The sequence below is a fragment of the Patiria miniata genome, unplaced genomic scaffold (genome assembly GCF_015706575.1).
Source record: "Patiria miniata isolate m_02_andy unplaced genomic scaffold, ASM1570657v1 HiC_scaffold_10, whole genome shotgun sequence".
Classification (NCBI taxonomy): domain Eukaryota; kingdom Metazoa; phylum Echinodermata; class Asteroidea; order Valvatida; family Asterinidae; genus Patiria; species Patiria miniata.
The window spans coordinates 9,013,618-9,027,785 of NW_024037048.1; the positions used below are offsets into that span (position 1 = coordinate 9,013,618).

General features: G+C 37.6%; 2 protein-coding genes across 4 annotated transcripts; both read right to left on the reverse strand.

Moving 5' to 3' along the window:
• Nucleotides 1-935: 935 nt before the first annotated feature.
• On the reverse strand, nt 936-2,784 carry LOC119740593. The gene is made up of 4 exons (XM_038215949.1): nt 2,682-2,784; nt 1,709-1,789; nt 1,252-1,374; nt 936-1,100 (listed from the first exon to the last, which is right to left on the reverse strand). The coding sequence occupies exons 1-4, from the start codon at nt 2,782-2,784 to the stop codon at nt 970-972; spliced, it is 438 nt and encodes a 145-aa protein (XP_038071877.1). The 3' UTR covers nt 936-969.
• Nucleotides 2,785-5,885: 3,101 nt separating this feature from the next.
• On the reverse strand, nt 5,886-13,908 carry LOC119737190. 3 transcript variants are annotated; one of them, XM_038211378.1, is made up of 5 exons: nt 13,608-13,908; nt 12,761-12,841; nt 11,227-11,349; nt 11,028-11,077; nt 5,886-6,478 (listed from the first exon to the last, which is right to left on the reverse strand). In XM_038211378.1, the coding sequence occupies exons 1-5, from the start codon at nt 13,708-13,710 to the stop codon at nt 6,398-6,400; spliced, it is 438 nt and encodes a 145-aa protein (XP_038067306.1). In that variant the 5' UTR covers nt 13,711-13,908; the 3' UTR covers nt 5,886-6,397. The 3 variants fall into 3 exon arrangements, with proteins under 3 accessions (XP_038067306.1, XP_038067299.1, XP_038067315.1); XM_038211371.1 differs by lacking the exon at nt 5,886-6,478 and adding an exon at nt 9,911-10,769 and having other exon boundaries at nt 13,608-13,905; XM_038211387.1 differs by lacking the exons at nt 5,886-6,478; nt 12,761-12,841 and adding an exon at nt 9,911-10,769 and having other exon boundaries at nt 13,608-13,905.
• Between the last annotated feature and the right edge of the window lie 260 nt (nt 13,909-14,168).

The window sequence follows — 14,168 nt, forward strand, 5'->3', positions numbered from 1 at the left end:
TTTCTTTTTGTGTTGGTGTATAGACCCTAGCAAACAATGGTAGTAACTCAAAATGCTGAAAGACTCATAATAAGTCATATTCACGGCTTTCTTCGACTGTCAACTCATTTCATCTTAAGTCATGAAATGTTTTTTTTAAATTTTTTACATAAATTTGTAAATTTTGCATGTGCTTTGTAAATTTCACAATAATTTCAAGAGTGTTTTTTTTTTAAAGAAATTAGAAACAAAAATTTGCTAATAATCATGTGGATTAGTTTTCTATTTACACTGTTGATAATCCACATAATGGCAATATTCTGAGTACAATTCCTGTTAATGTACACTTAAGAAAACATGTTGTCATAAATTATACCTTATGGAGACGCTGGACATTAAGGAGACACTTCAATGTCTCCTTAATGTCACAACTCTTATTTAGAGGCAAAGTTACGTCGCAAATAGGCTAGATTGATTGCTCGTGGTCCAAAACATAAATATACCAAAACTCGTGGGGTAGGATAAGGGAAAATGGCTTTAGGGGTAATTACAACCCTATGGGAATGTCTCCCTAAGATTACATTGTCCGTGATAATGATTACGTTTGTCTTCGAAATAATGACATTTCAGTGTCCTATCGACAAGTCTGCAGTAAATGTGAACCCACTTTGGTCACATGACAACGTCATGACGTCATGAAGTTTAGTACAACTTCCCCCTCCACCTTGCACAGAACAACAGTTCACCATCCTCGTTGCGCAGGGTTACATTCGCCACGTAGTAAGTCTGAAAATAAACAAACAAAAAACTAAAATTATAATAATAATAAAAAATTTTTTTCATAAACTTCAACATTCAGAAGCAGTGCATATAATGCTCAATTCATGTCTCAAGTAATGTCTCAAGTTCAAGTGTGTCAGTTGATAGAGTTTGCACGCCCCTCCCCAGCTCGAGGCCTTCTCCTTTTAGTGCACAACCCCCAACCCCCACTCAGAATTTGAAGAAGAAAAATATCAAAAATTCATATAAACAGACATAATTTATCAGAGGATGTGTGTAAAAATGCCTTACCTCCTCTACGTTGTCGTCCATCCAAAGTGTCCGAGAAATGACTCTCTTTTCTATAAAAAAGAAACGTTGAAATAAAAATGACATCAGATAAAACAAAGCAGTTACGTCAACGAATCTTAAATAATATAATAATCACAATGATGAAGCACTGGTTCTGCAACTCAGTGGTCTGTGGTTCGAATCCCAGTCAAGTGAACTTACCTCCCTTGCTGATATAGCAGCCTTTAGGATCAGTGGTCTTGCCGTCAGCACAGTAATCATCTTTGTAGTGATACGGCCAAACGTTGAAGTAAGCTTCGACAACCCCAGCGATTAAGTCATAAGCTAAATATTAACAAATAAGACAATTCAGCAAATCTGATTAATTTCATAGAATTGAATTCGACTGCGTGTTATTTTGTTTTATTAATATTATATCCCGTGCTATATTTTCTGTCATTCATTTGAGTCTTTGTTATGGTTGTGATGTGGATAGTAAATTTACAATCTTCTCAATCCGACGATTTTGCAACTGGCCTTATATTGATTGTCTGACAAACGTGGTTCGTATGATAAGAAATATACTAAACTTGAATAACCATTATGATAAAAGAACAAACACACAGATCACCCCCCCCCCTCAAAAAATACCCCTAAAACAAACAACAAAAGCACTTACCAGCCACAATTTCGAAGGTGACGTTCACGGCCTGTCTGAGTTTGGGTGGGTTAGGAGACAGGGTCACGTTGAATGGCGGACCTATCAATCAAATCAAGAAAAAGATCGATTAATATAGATCAATAAAATATCCATTTAATCAGTCAGTCAGTCGGTCGGTCGATCAGTCAATTATCCATTCAATCAATCAGTAGATCTATCAATTAATCGATAGATCAATAACCCATTCAATTAATCAGTAGAATCAGTTATCCATTCAATCAATCGATAGATCAATCAGTTATCCATTCAATATCGATAGATCAATGAGCTGTCCATCAAATCAATCAATCGGTCGGTCGATCTGTCGATAGATCAGTCAATTATCCATTCAATCAATCAGTAGATCGATAAATCGATCTATAGACCTATTGTTAATCCATTTATTAATCAGATGGGTTAGGAGACACTACCGGATTGGCCTATACATCAAGATCATATCCGGAGACAGTACAGACGTATAAATCAAACAGTTGCTATTTTCTAGAGTGTTAATCATCATGGCTGAGTGTCTAAACATTCCTTTTGTATTTTGTAATTCAAAGTGTTGCTACAGCTGCTGCAGACTCTACCTTTCTGTTCGCAAATTAGACGGAAACTCAACATTTCTCGTCTTTCCTTTTCCTGTCATTTTCTTTTTGTACAGTCCCACTTGCTACAATGCGCTCAATAAGTTATATCGTCTGTGATATCCAAGACAGTTACCGTCTTATTTACAGGTTTATTTCTGTCCAGTAACTAACTACAGAGTAGTTAAAGTCAAAGAGTAGTAAAAGCGGTTACCCTGAACATGTTTTAAGTGATTGATCCAAAGTTGAGATGACTTCTCACGATGAATTTGGCGATCGATGTTCCGACTATAAAAAGTTGTGAATTCTTTCCCATTTCATTTAATGTAAGTTCTATCCCACAGAGTGTGGTTTGTCCAACTTACCACAATTCTCGTATTCTATAATCGGTCCTAATTTGACGAATTCTTCGTGAGATATCACGACAAAGGCGACCAAAATCAGCAACCTGGTCAGAACAAACGCCATGATCCTTGCAGCTCAGGGAGACACTTGTACTAAATGTTGCCCCGTGTTTTCGTCTGTGGTTCATTGGCGAGCTCACATACGAATAAAAACGGGAACACTTCCTTGTTATGTTTGCTTGCACAACACATGGAAAGCCCCGATTTAAATATAGAGGGTATATAAAAAAATACTGAAATTGCTCAATCCGTTCAAAGAATATCACCATTTTAACGCAATGGCCCTAAAACCTGTTTCGTCCAAATAAAGCACTTGATTGTGTGTTCTGACTGTTTGGAACAACGAAGAAAATGACACAGAATGCTTGTTTCAACAACTGTCAACAACAGTACACAATATCTTCATTAACAACCCTGCTTAGGAAAACAGTATGATTTATTAAATCCACTTTCATTAAAAGACAACTGTGACGACGATTCTTAAAATCGCATTTTTGGACAAAAGATGTTTTGGGTCATTGTGTTTAAATGGTGATATTCTTTGAACGGATTTAGCAATTTCAGTATTTTTTTTATCTAAAAGTAGCTTATGAAATCAGCTTTCCAGTCATTATTATTTTTGGTGCTACATATGTTTTAAATATGAAATATGTTTTTGGGTTTTTTTTCTGACTCACCCTGTAGATTGTGCAATTGGGAAATCCCCTCAATGTTTGTGTAGTACAATAGTGTTTTGTGGATGTTTTCGCGTGGAAAACCCCTTCTTTTGATGCCGACTTTTGTTTGGATGTATCGAGTTATTCATGTCTAAGTATCGGATTCGTAGGATTTAATTTCCTTCTTGAACTCGTCGTGTTCAGTCCTGTGATGCTAAGTTTGAACATTTTGCCTGCTTTTTTGACTGCTTTTTTCAACTTAAATTGAATAATTCTTGTTTTCAAATTTTCTTCTGATGAAGTAGCTGTAGCTATGAACGCTACGGTCATCAATTTAATGCTATCTTTAAAGTTCTTCCTGTACTGTGTACCTGCATCTAGCAGACTCACTAAAACGACTGTATACATCTTCGTTAAAAAAAGCAGGGATAAGGATGTTTTGCCCATAATTGAAGCATTTTTAGTCGGCTCCAGACTAGAAACTCTTTTTTTGTTCCTCTATATTTCAGACTGTTCCCCGTTGTAAAGTGGTTTTTCTACGTGGAAGAAGTATTCATTTGATACTCTCAACCCATTTAGTTGTATTTATGTCCCTAACGCGGAGGGCGCCCTTTCTATATCATGATTCGAGCTGTGGACTAAATTCTTTGCTGTACGCAGAGGGCGGCCTTCCTAAACCAGGGCCGATGACAAAATGTATAATGCCGGCCGTGCCGATGACTTTTGAGTTTTGTGCAATACACAAAAACACCCCTGCTCATTGATGCATTGGAAACACAATATATGCACCCCGCTTGACCTTGCGTAGGTTTTTATGCTGCTGTGGAAAAAAACGAAGTGTTATTCAGCAATTTGTTGAATAGCATTCCAATCTGCCTACGTCAAAAAGTCTAGCAAATGAGAAACCTTTTTAAACCTTGCAGAGTCGTGGCCGTGATGACTGCAGGTCACAGGTCACGCAAAATCTATCCAATCAGAGCGTGAATTCATCAGCGTATCCCAGCGTCCTGTTTGCAAGGCGGGGGGTATACGCACTGATCTCTATTTAAAGACTGGATAGCGGATATGCATACAACATTCACACAGTAGACTTTACATATTGACCAATTCGCCCCCGGTCTCACGAAGATGGCCGCGTACCATACGAACGTTCTACGCGTAAATACGCGCGCGTTGTATCAACAGTTGACGCGCATTTTGGTCACGTACACATATTATGATGTTCTAAAAGGAACACATTTCCGTAGTGATTATTATTTCAAAAACGCCGAAAAAGTGATTTGCGGCATTATAAAAGTAACCACTACGTTAGAAAAATTGTAGTAAACCTTGGTCAGTTGGTCAGTGGTGGTGGCCAAAATATAAGTCAAGTGAGCCGCGACGTTACAAAAGAAATCAAGCTGTCTATAAAGACGACAACTTGTCCTTTGTAGATCACCAGCCGGTCTCACCAATATGGCGTCAAATTCGTACATTGTGCGGCTCTTTATTAGCTATCCAGTGTTTATATAGAGATCAGTGGGTATACGAGAGAAGACTTCGAACGACTCAAATCTTTGCTGTACGCAGAGGGCGCCCTAAAACCCTAAACCCTAACCAGGGCCGATGACCACGGACCGCGTCGTATACAAAAAACGAATAATATGTCTTCCGTGCCGATGACTTTGACTTTTGTGCCATATAAAAAGCATCACTGCCCATGCATTCCAAGCACAATAGTATCGTGCCCATAGGGCTAGGGCTAGGACAAGGGTTAGGGCTAGGGCTAGGACAAGGATTAGGGCTAGGGCTAGGGCTAGGGTTAGTGCTAGGACTATGTGGACAATCCTTCTTTATATCTCGCGAGACTTGATTATTTTGCGCTCAATGATTATCAAGCTGTCCATGTGTGAAGAAAAATAATGCCAAATGTAGCCAGGGAATAATAATAAAAAGACTAGACTCCTTAATGTTGGGATGACCGGATGATCATGATTATTTGAGAGCCGCCATCTAAGCCCCGCCCTTCTTAACCATATACGGTGTTTGTTTTTTTCCGAATGAAGTCAAAAAAAGGAGCTCCATATATATTCATCAGGTCAATCATCAATCATCATATCGCCACTGACAAGATTTTATTTCTGAAACTGATATTTGAATGTTATTATTTGCATGTGTAAACAGCCGGGCTAGCGGGGCTGATTGTGACGTCATCCTGTCATGGCGGCTAACACTCAAACACTGACCAATCCATGCACTTTTCTGACTTTTCAAAGAGATGAGAACATTTTATTCAAGGATGTGTTTCCTTTATACAAAGTTTTACTTCCAAAAGAACTCACGAAATTATAGTGCTTTCTTTTTGTTTTGGTGTATAGACCCTAGCAAACAATGGTAGTAACTCAAAATGCTGAAAGATTCCTAATAAGTCATATTCACGGCTTTCTTCGACTGTCAGCTCATTTCATCTTAAGTCATGAAATGTTTTTTTTTATTTTTTACATAAATTTGTAAATTTTGCATGTGCTTTGTAAAGTTCACAATAATTTCAAGAGTGTTTTTTTTTTAAAGAAATTAGAAACAAAAATTTGCTAATAATCATGTGGATTAGTTTTCTGTTTACACTGTTGATAATCAACATAATGGCAATATTCTGAGTACAATTCCTGTTAATGTATACTTAAGAAAACATGTTGTCATAAATTATACCTTAGGGAGACGCTGGGAATTAAGGAGACATTTCAATGTCTCCTTAACGTCACAACTCTTATTTAGAGGCAAAGTTACGTCGCAAATAGGCTAGATCGATTGCTCGTGGTCCAAAACATAAATATACCAAAATTCGTGGGGTAGGATAAGGGAAAGTGGCTTTAGGGGTAATTACAACCCTATGGAAATGTCTCACTAAGATTACATTTTCCGTGATAATGATTACGTTTAATTGTCTTTGAAATAATGACATTTTAGTGTCATATCGACAAGGCTGCAGTAAATGTGAACCCACTATGGTCACATGACAACGTCATGACGTCATGAAGCTAACTACAACTTCCCCCTCCACCTAGCACAGACCAACAGTTCGCCATCCTGGTTACGCAGGGTTCCATTCGCCACGTAGTAAGTCTGAAAATAAATAAGAAAAAAAAAACTTTCATTAAAATTTCACACTTCAGAAGCAGTGCATATAATGCTCAATTCATGTCTCAAGTAATGTCCCAAGTTAAAGAGTGTCAGTTGATAGAGTTCGCACACCCCTCCCCAGCTCGAGGCCTAATCTTTTTAGTGCACAGCCCCTCCCCCCACTCACTAAGAATTTGAAGAAGAAAACTATCCCAAAAAAAAACAGAAATAAATTGATCAGATGATTGTGTGTAAAAAGGCCTTACCCCCTTGAAGATGTCGTCCACCCAAACTGTCCCAGAAATGACTTTCTTTTCTATAAAAACGAAGTTTAAATAAAAATGACATCAGATAAAACAAAGCAGTTACGTCAACGAATCATAAATAATATAATAATCACGATGATAAAGTACTGGTCCTGCAACTCAGTGGTCTGTGGTTCGAGTCCCAGTCAAGTGAACTTACCTCCTTTGCTGACATAGCAGCCTTTAGGATCAATGGTCTTGCCGTCAGCGCAGTAAGCATCTTTGTAGTAATACGGCCAAACGTTGAAGTAAGCTTCGAAAACCCCAGCGATTAAGTCATAAGCTAAACATAAATAAATAAGACAATTCACTAAATCTGATTAATTTCAGGAAATTGAATTCGACTGCGTGTTATTTTGTTTTATTAATATTATATACCCTGCTATATTTTCTGTCATTCATTGAAGTCTCTGTTTTGGTTGTGATGTGAATAGTAAATTTACAATCTTCTCAATCCGACGGTTTTGCAACTGGCCTTATATTGATTGTCTGACAAACGTGGTTCGTATGGTAAGTAATATACTAAACTTGAATAACCATTATGATAAAAGAACAAACACACGAATCAACCCCCCCTCTAAAAATACCCCTAAAACAAACAACAAAAGCCCTTACCAGCCACAACTTCGAAGGTGAAGTTCAGGGCCTGTCTGAGTTTGGGTGGGTTAGGAGACAGGGTCAGATTGAATGGCGGACCTATAAATCAAATCAAGAAAAAGATCGATTAATATAGATCAATAAAATATCCATTTTATCAGTCAGTCGGTCGGTCGGTCAATCGGTCGATCATTCAATTATCCATTCAATCAATCAGTGGATCTATCAATTAATCGATAGATCAATAACCCATTCAATTAATCAGTAGAATCAGTTATCCATTCAATCAATCGATAGATCAATTAGTTATCCATCAATATCAATAGATCAATCAGTTATCCATTCAATATCGATAGATCGATTAGTAGATCTATCAATTAATCGATAGATCAATAACCCATTCAATTAATCAGTAGAGCAATCAGTTATCCATTCAATCAATCGATATCTCAATCAGTTATCCATTCAATATCGATAGATGAATCAGTTGTCCATTAAATCAATCAATCGGTCGGTCGATCTGTCGATAGATCAGTCAACTATCCATTTAATCAATCAGTAGATCGATCAATCGATCTATGGACCTATTTTTAATCCATTTATCAATCAGATGGGTTAGGAGACACTACCGGATTGGCCTATACATCAAGATCATATCCGGAGACAGTACAGACGTATAAATCGAACAGTTGCTATTTCCTAGAGTGTTAATCATCATGGCTGAGTGTCTAAACATTCCTTTTGTATTTTGTAATTCAAATTGTTGCTACAGCTGCCGCAGACTCTACCTTTCTGTTCGCAAATTAGACGGAAACTCAACATTTCTCGTCTTTCCTTTTCCTGTCATTTTCATTTTGTACAGTCCCACTTGCTACAATGCTCTCAATAAGTTATATCGTCTGTGATATCCAAGTCAGTTACCGTCTTATTTACAGGTTTACTTCTGTTTAATAACTAACTACAGAGTAGTAAAAGTCAAAGAGTAGTAAAAGCGGTTACCCTGAACATGTTTTTTAGTGATTGATCCAAAGTTGAGATGACTTCTCACGATAAATTTGGCGATCGATGTTCCGACTATAACAAGTTGTGAATTCTTTCCCATTACTTATTTAATGTACGTTCTATCCCACAGAGTGCGGTTTGTCCAACTTACCACAATTCTCGTATTCTATATTCGGTCCTACACTGATGATTTCTTCGTGAGATATCACGACAAATGCGACCAACATAAGCAACCTGGTCAGACCAAACGCCATGATGCTTGCAGCTCAGGAAGACACTTGTGCTAAATGTTGCTCCGTGTTTTCGTCTGTGGTTCAATGGTGAGCTGACTTACCAATACAAATGGGTAGACTTCCTGGTTATATTTGTGTGCGCAACACATGCAAAGCTCCGAGTGAAATAGAAATTGTGCAATTGGGACGTGAATGTTTGTGTAGTACACAAGTGTTTTGTCCATGTTTCTGCACGATCGCGCGGAACCCCTTCCTTTGGTGCCGACACTTGCTTATTCGTGTCAAGTTGATCCTATCTAAGTATCGGTTTGATAGGATTTCATTTCCTTCTTGAACTCGTTGTGTTCAGTCATGTGATGTTCCATATCTATCTAGCTGCGGGATAGCAGCTCAATAAATGATCATATCTCTCCGTTATTCCGTTATAGTAAGTAACAAACGTTGACATTGTCTATTGCTGCATACATACTTTGACCGATTTCAACCAAACTTTGTCAAAAGTATCAGTAGCCCAGCCCCAACATACCACATGACCAAATTGGGGTCAAAGGTCATCATGTGGTCACTGGGGCCAAAAACCTGGGTTTTTTTTAAACTCAAAACACTACTTTCAGAAATAACATGGCACAATCACGTGTCTCATGCATGAACACGAATTCGTTGGCCCGCAGCTTCCGAGATATTTCCGATCCAGGCTTGTTGGTTTTATCATATTGTTTGCTTTTTTGACTGCTTTTGTCGACTCAGTTGTCGACGATCAAGATGAGTTTTGTCCATGAATTGAAGTATTTTTAATCTGTTCCAGAAAGTCTGTTTTGTTCCACAATATTTCAGATTGTTTCCCAAGAAGTATGCGTTTGAATGGTTTGATTATCTCATTGAATTTCAACCCGTTTAGTGGGAAAAGAAAAGAGACTTATTATTTTATGTCCACAACGCAGAGGGCGCCTTTTCTATATCGTAACTTCGAATTCGCTCGTACCCCCGCCCTGCAAACATGCAGGGCGCTGGGATACGCTGATGAGCTTCACATAATCATGGAAGGAAGTGGAATGCTATTCTGGGTAATTTATCGTGACTTATATATAAAGCATCTGGCTGCAGCTGTTTAAGCCCGCAGGTAGCCAATCCGCGCAAATGCAATCCGAAAACTTTCCAATAGAAATGCACACATTCTATACCGGATGTGATTTCTTTTTCATTGCGGACCACGTGGACAAGTTTTGAGCGTCGCATAATATTCAATTTGACCCATCGTGACTAACACTCAAAAACACTGACCAATCCATACACATTTCTGACTTTCTTTTCAAAGATGACAATATTTAATTCAAGGATGTGTTTCCTTTATTCAAAGTTATACTTCCAAAAGAATTCACGAAATTATAGTGCTTTCTTTTTGTTTTGGTGTATAGACCCTAGCAAACAATGGTAGTAACTCAAAATGCTGAAAGATTCCTAATAAGTCATATTCACGGCTTTCTTCGACTGTCAACTCATTTCATCTTAAGTCATGAAATGTTTTCTTTTTAAATTTTTACATAATTTTGTATATTTTGCATGTGCTTTGCGAATTACACAATAATTTCATGAGGGTCTTTTAGAGAAATTAGACAAAAAACAGTTTGCTAATAATCATGTGGATTAGTTTTCTGTTTACACTGTTGATAATCAACATAATGGCAATATTCTGAGTACAACTCCTGTTAATGTATACTTAAGAAAACATGTTGTCATAAATTATACCTTAGGGAGACGCTGGGAATTAAGGAGACACTTCAATGTCTCCTTAATGTCACAACTCCTATTTAGAGGCAAAGTTACGTCGCAAATAGGCTAGATTGATTGCTCGTGGTCCAAAACATAAATATACCAAAATTCGTTGGGTAGGATAAGGGAATATGGCTTTAGGGGTAATTACAACCCTATGGAAATGTCTCCCTAAGATTACATTTTCCGTGATAATGATTACGTTTTGTCTTCGAAATAATGACATTTCAGTGTCATATCGACAAGTCTGCAGTAAATGTGAACCCACTATGGTCACATGACAACGTCATGACGTCATGAAGCTTGCTACAATTTGGCCCTCACCCTAGTACAGAACAACAGTTCGCGATCCTCGTTACGCAGGGTTACATTTGCCACGTAGTAAGTCTGAAAATAAATCAGAAAAAAAACCTTGCATAAATTTCACACTTCAGAAGCAGTGCATATAATGCTCAATTCAGGTCTCAAGTAATGTCTCAAGTTCAAGAGTGTCAGTTGATAGAGTTCGCACGCCCCTCCCCAGCTTGAGGCCTACTCTTTTTAGTGCACAGCCCCTCCCCCTACACACTCAGAATTTGAAGACGAAAACTATCAAAAATAAACAGACATAAATTGATTACAGGATTGTGTGTAACAAGGCCTTACCTCCTTGAAGTTGTCGTCCACCCAAATTGTCTTGGTAATGACTCTCGTTTCTATAAAAACGAAGTTTAAATAAAAATGACATCAGATAAAACAAAGCAGTTACGTCAACGAAGTATAAATAATATAATAATCACGATGATTAGGAACTGGTCCTGCAACTCAGTGGTCTGTGGTTCGAGTCCCAGTCAAGTGAACTTACCTCCCTTGCTGATATAGCAGCCTTTAGGATCCATGGTCTTGGCGTCAGCGCAGTAATCATCTTTGTAGTAATACGGCCAAACGTTGTAGTAAGCCTCGAAAACCCCAGCGATTAAGTCATAAGCTAAACATACACAAATAAGACAATTCACTAAATCTGATTAATTTCAGGAAATTGTGTTCGACTGCCTGTTATAGGTTTTCCCGGTTATTTTAACACTTCTGTCACACGAATTCCCTATGTCGATACTTTACCTTCGTCCCCGAACATCGCCAAGCTCAATTCTCAATTTGAATTTCAAAAAGCCACCACTAGATTTCATTTAAGCTTCAGTATAATTCAAACTGTTAGCATTTCGATTCGTCCAAAATCTTTGAAATTCGTTTCGTGAAGCAATCGGCGTTGAATTGAAAAGCAATTTTTTTTTTTGTCGTTCGTTTTAATGTTCTTGTCGTTACATTTCGTCTCTGTTGACTTTATACGTTACCATTAAAAATGTGCCCAATCTTTGGAGTTGTCTGCGCATTAATTAAATTTTATTTTCTAACAAATATTTCCTTATAAATGAAAGTATAGCTGTAAGTTTTGAGTTTTCTTTGACGATTAACATTAAAATCAGAAATTGAACTTTCACAATATGCTCTTTGCTTAGCACATAAAAATTAAGCATTAAGATCAAACACCTTCGTAATGTTGCTCTTTGATATATGTATATGAATAAAACAACAGAAATAAGGTATGTCTATCAAAGAACAACATTAAGAAGGTCTTTGAACTTAATGCTTAGTGTCCATGTCATAAGTGCATATTGTGAAATGTCAATTCCTGACTCTAATGTTCATTGTGAAATACAGAAATAAAAATTCATACCTTACAGCTAACTACTTTTATTTATACATATTAGGAAATATATGTCGAATTATCATTGTTTTAATGCGCATAATTCTTCAAATAAGTCTAAATATTGGGCGCTTTTTCTAATCGTATACGATTTAAGTCACAGGGACGAAATGTAATGACAACAACATGAAAACGAATGACAAAAAACGAATTTGCTTTGTCAATTCAACGCCGATTGCTTCACGAGACGAATTTCAAAGATTTTGGACGAATCGGAATGCTAACAATTTGAATTATACTGAAGCTTAAATGAAATCCAGTGGTGGCTTTCTGAAATTCAAATTGAGAAGTGAACTTGGCGATGATCGGGACGAAATTAAAGTCTCGATATAGGGAACTCGTGTGACACAAATGTTAAAATACCCGGAAAAACATATATTTCGTTTTATTATATACCGTGCTATATTTTCTGTCATTCATTGAAGTCTCTGTTTTGGTTGTGATCTGGATAGTAAATTTACAATCTTCTCAATCCGACGATTTTGCAACTGGCCTTATATTGATTGTCTGACAAACGTGGTTCGTATGATAAGTAATATACTAAACTTGAATAACCATTATGATAAAAGAACAAACACACGAATCACCCCCCCCCTCTAAAAATACCCCTAAAACAAACAACAAAAGCCCTAACCAGCCACAATTTCGACGGTGATGTATAGGGCCTTCCTGAGTTTGGGTGGGTTAGGAGACAGGGTCACCATAAATGGCGGACCTATAAATCAAATTGAGAAAAAGATCGATGAATATACATCAATAAAATATCCATTTAATCAGTCGGTCGGTCGGTCGGTCGGTTGATCAGTCAATTATCCATTCAATCAATCAGTATATCGATCAATTAATCGATAGATCAATAACCCATTCAATTAATCAGTAGAGCAATCAGTTATCCATTCAATCAATCAATCGATCAATCAGTTATCCATTTAATATCGATAGATCAATCAGTTGTCCATTAAATCAATCAACTGGTCGGTCGATCGTTGGATAGATCAGTCAATAATCCATTCAATCAATCAGTAGATCGATCAATTAATCGATAGATCAATAACCCATTCAATTAATCAGTAGAGCAATCAGTTATTCAAAGTGTTGCTACAGCTGCCGCAGACTCTACCTTTCTGTTCGCAAATTAGACGGAAACTCAACATTTCTCGTCTTTCCTTTTCCTGTCATTTTTATTTTGTACAGTCCCACTTGCTACATTGCGCTCAATTGTTATATCGTCTGTGATATCCAAGACAGTTACCGTCTTATTTACAGGTTTATTTCTGTCCAGTAACTAACTACAGAGTAGTAAAAGTCAAAGAGTAGTAAAAGCGGTTACCCTGAACATGTTTTAAGTGATTGATCCAAAGTTGAGATGACTTCTCACGATGAATTTGGCGATCGATGTTCCGACTATAAAAAGTTGTGAATTGTTTCCCATTTCATTTAATGTAAGTTCTATCCCACAGAGTGTGGTTCGTCCAACTTACCACAATTCTCGTATTCTATCCCCGGTCCTAATTTGACGAATTCTTCGTGAGATATCACGACAAATGCCACCAAAATCAGCAACCTGGTCAGAACAAACGCCATGATGCTTGCAGCTCAGGAAGACACTTGTGCTAAATGTTGCTCCGTGTTTTCGTCTATGGTTCATTGGCGAGCTCACGTACGAATAAAAACGGGAACACTTCCTTGTTATGTTTGATTGCACAACACATGGAAAGCCCCGATTGAAATATAGAGGTTGCAGTATTATTGAGAACCTCTCCCCCCCCCCCCCAAATGTTTGTGTAGTACACAAGTGTTTTGTCAACGTTTCCGCACCGCCGCGCGATCGCGCAGAAACCCCTTCTGCACTGATGCCGACATTTGATTACTCAAAACATTACTCCTTCCAGAAATACATGGCACAATCACGTGTCTCATGCATGAACACGAATTCGTGGCCTGCAGCTTGCGAGATATTTCCGATCGAGGCTTGTTGGTTTTATCCTATTGTTTGCTTTTTTGACTGCTTTTGTCGACTCAGTTGTCGACGATCAAGATGA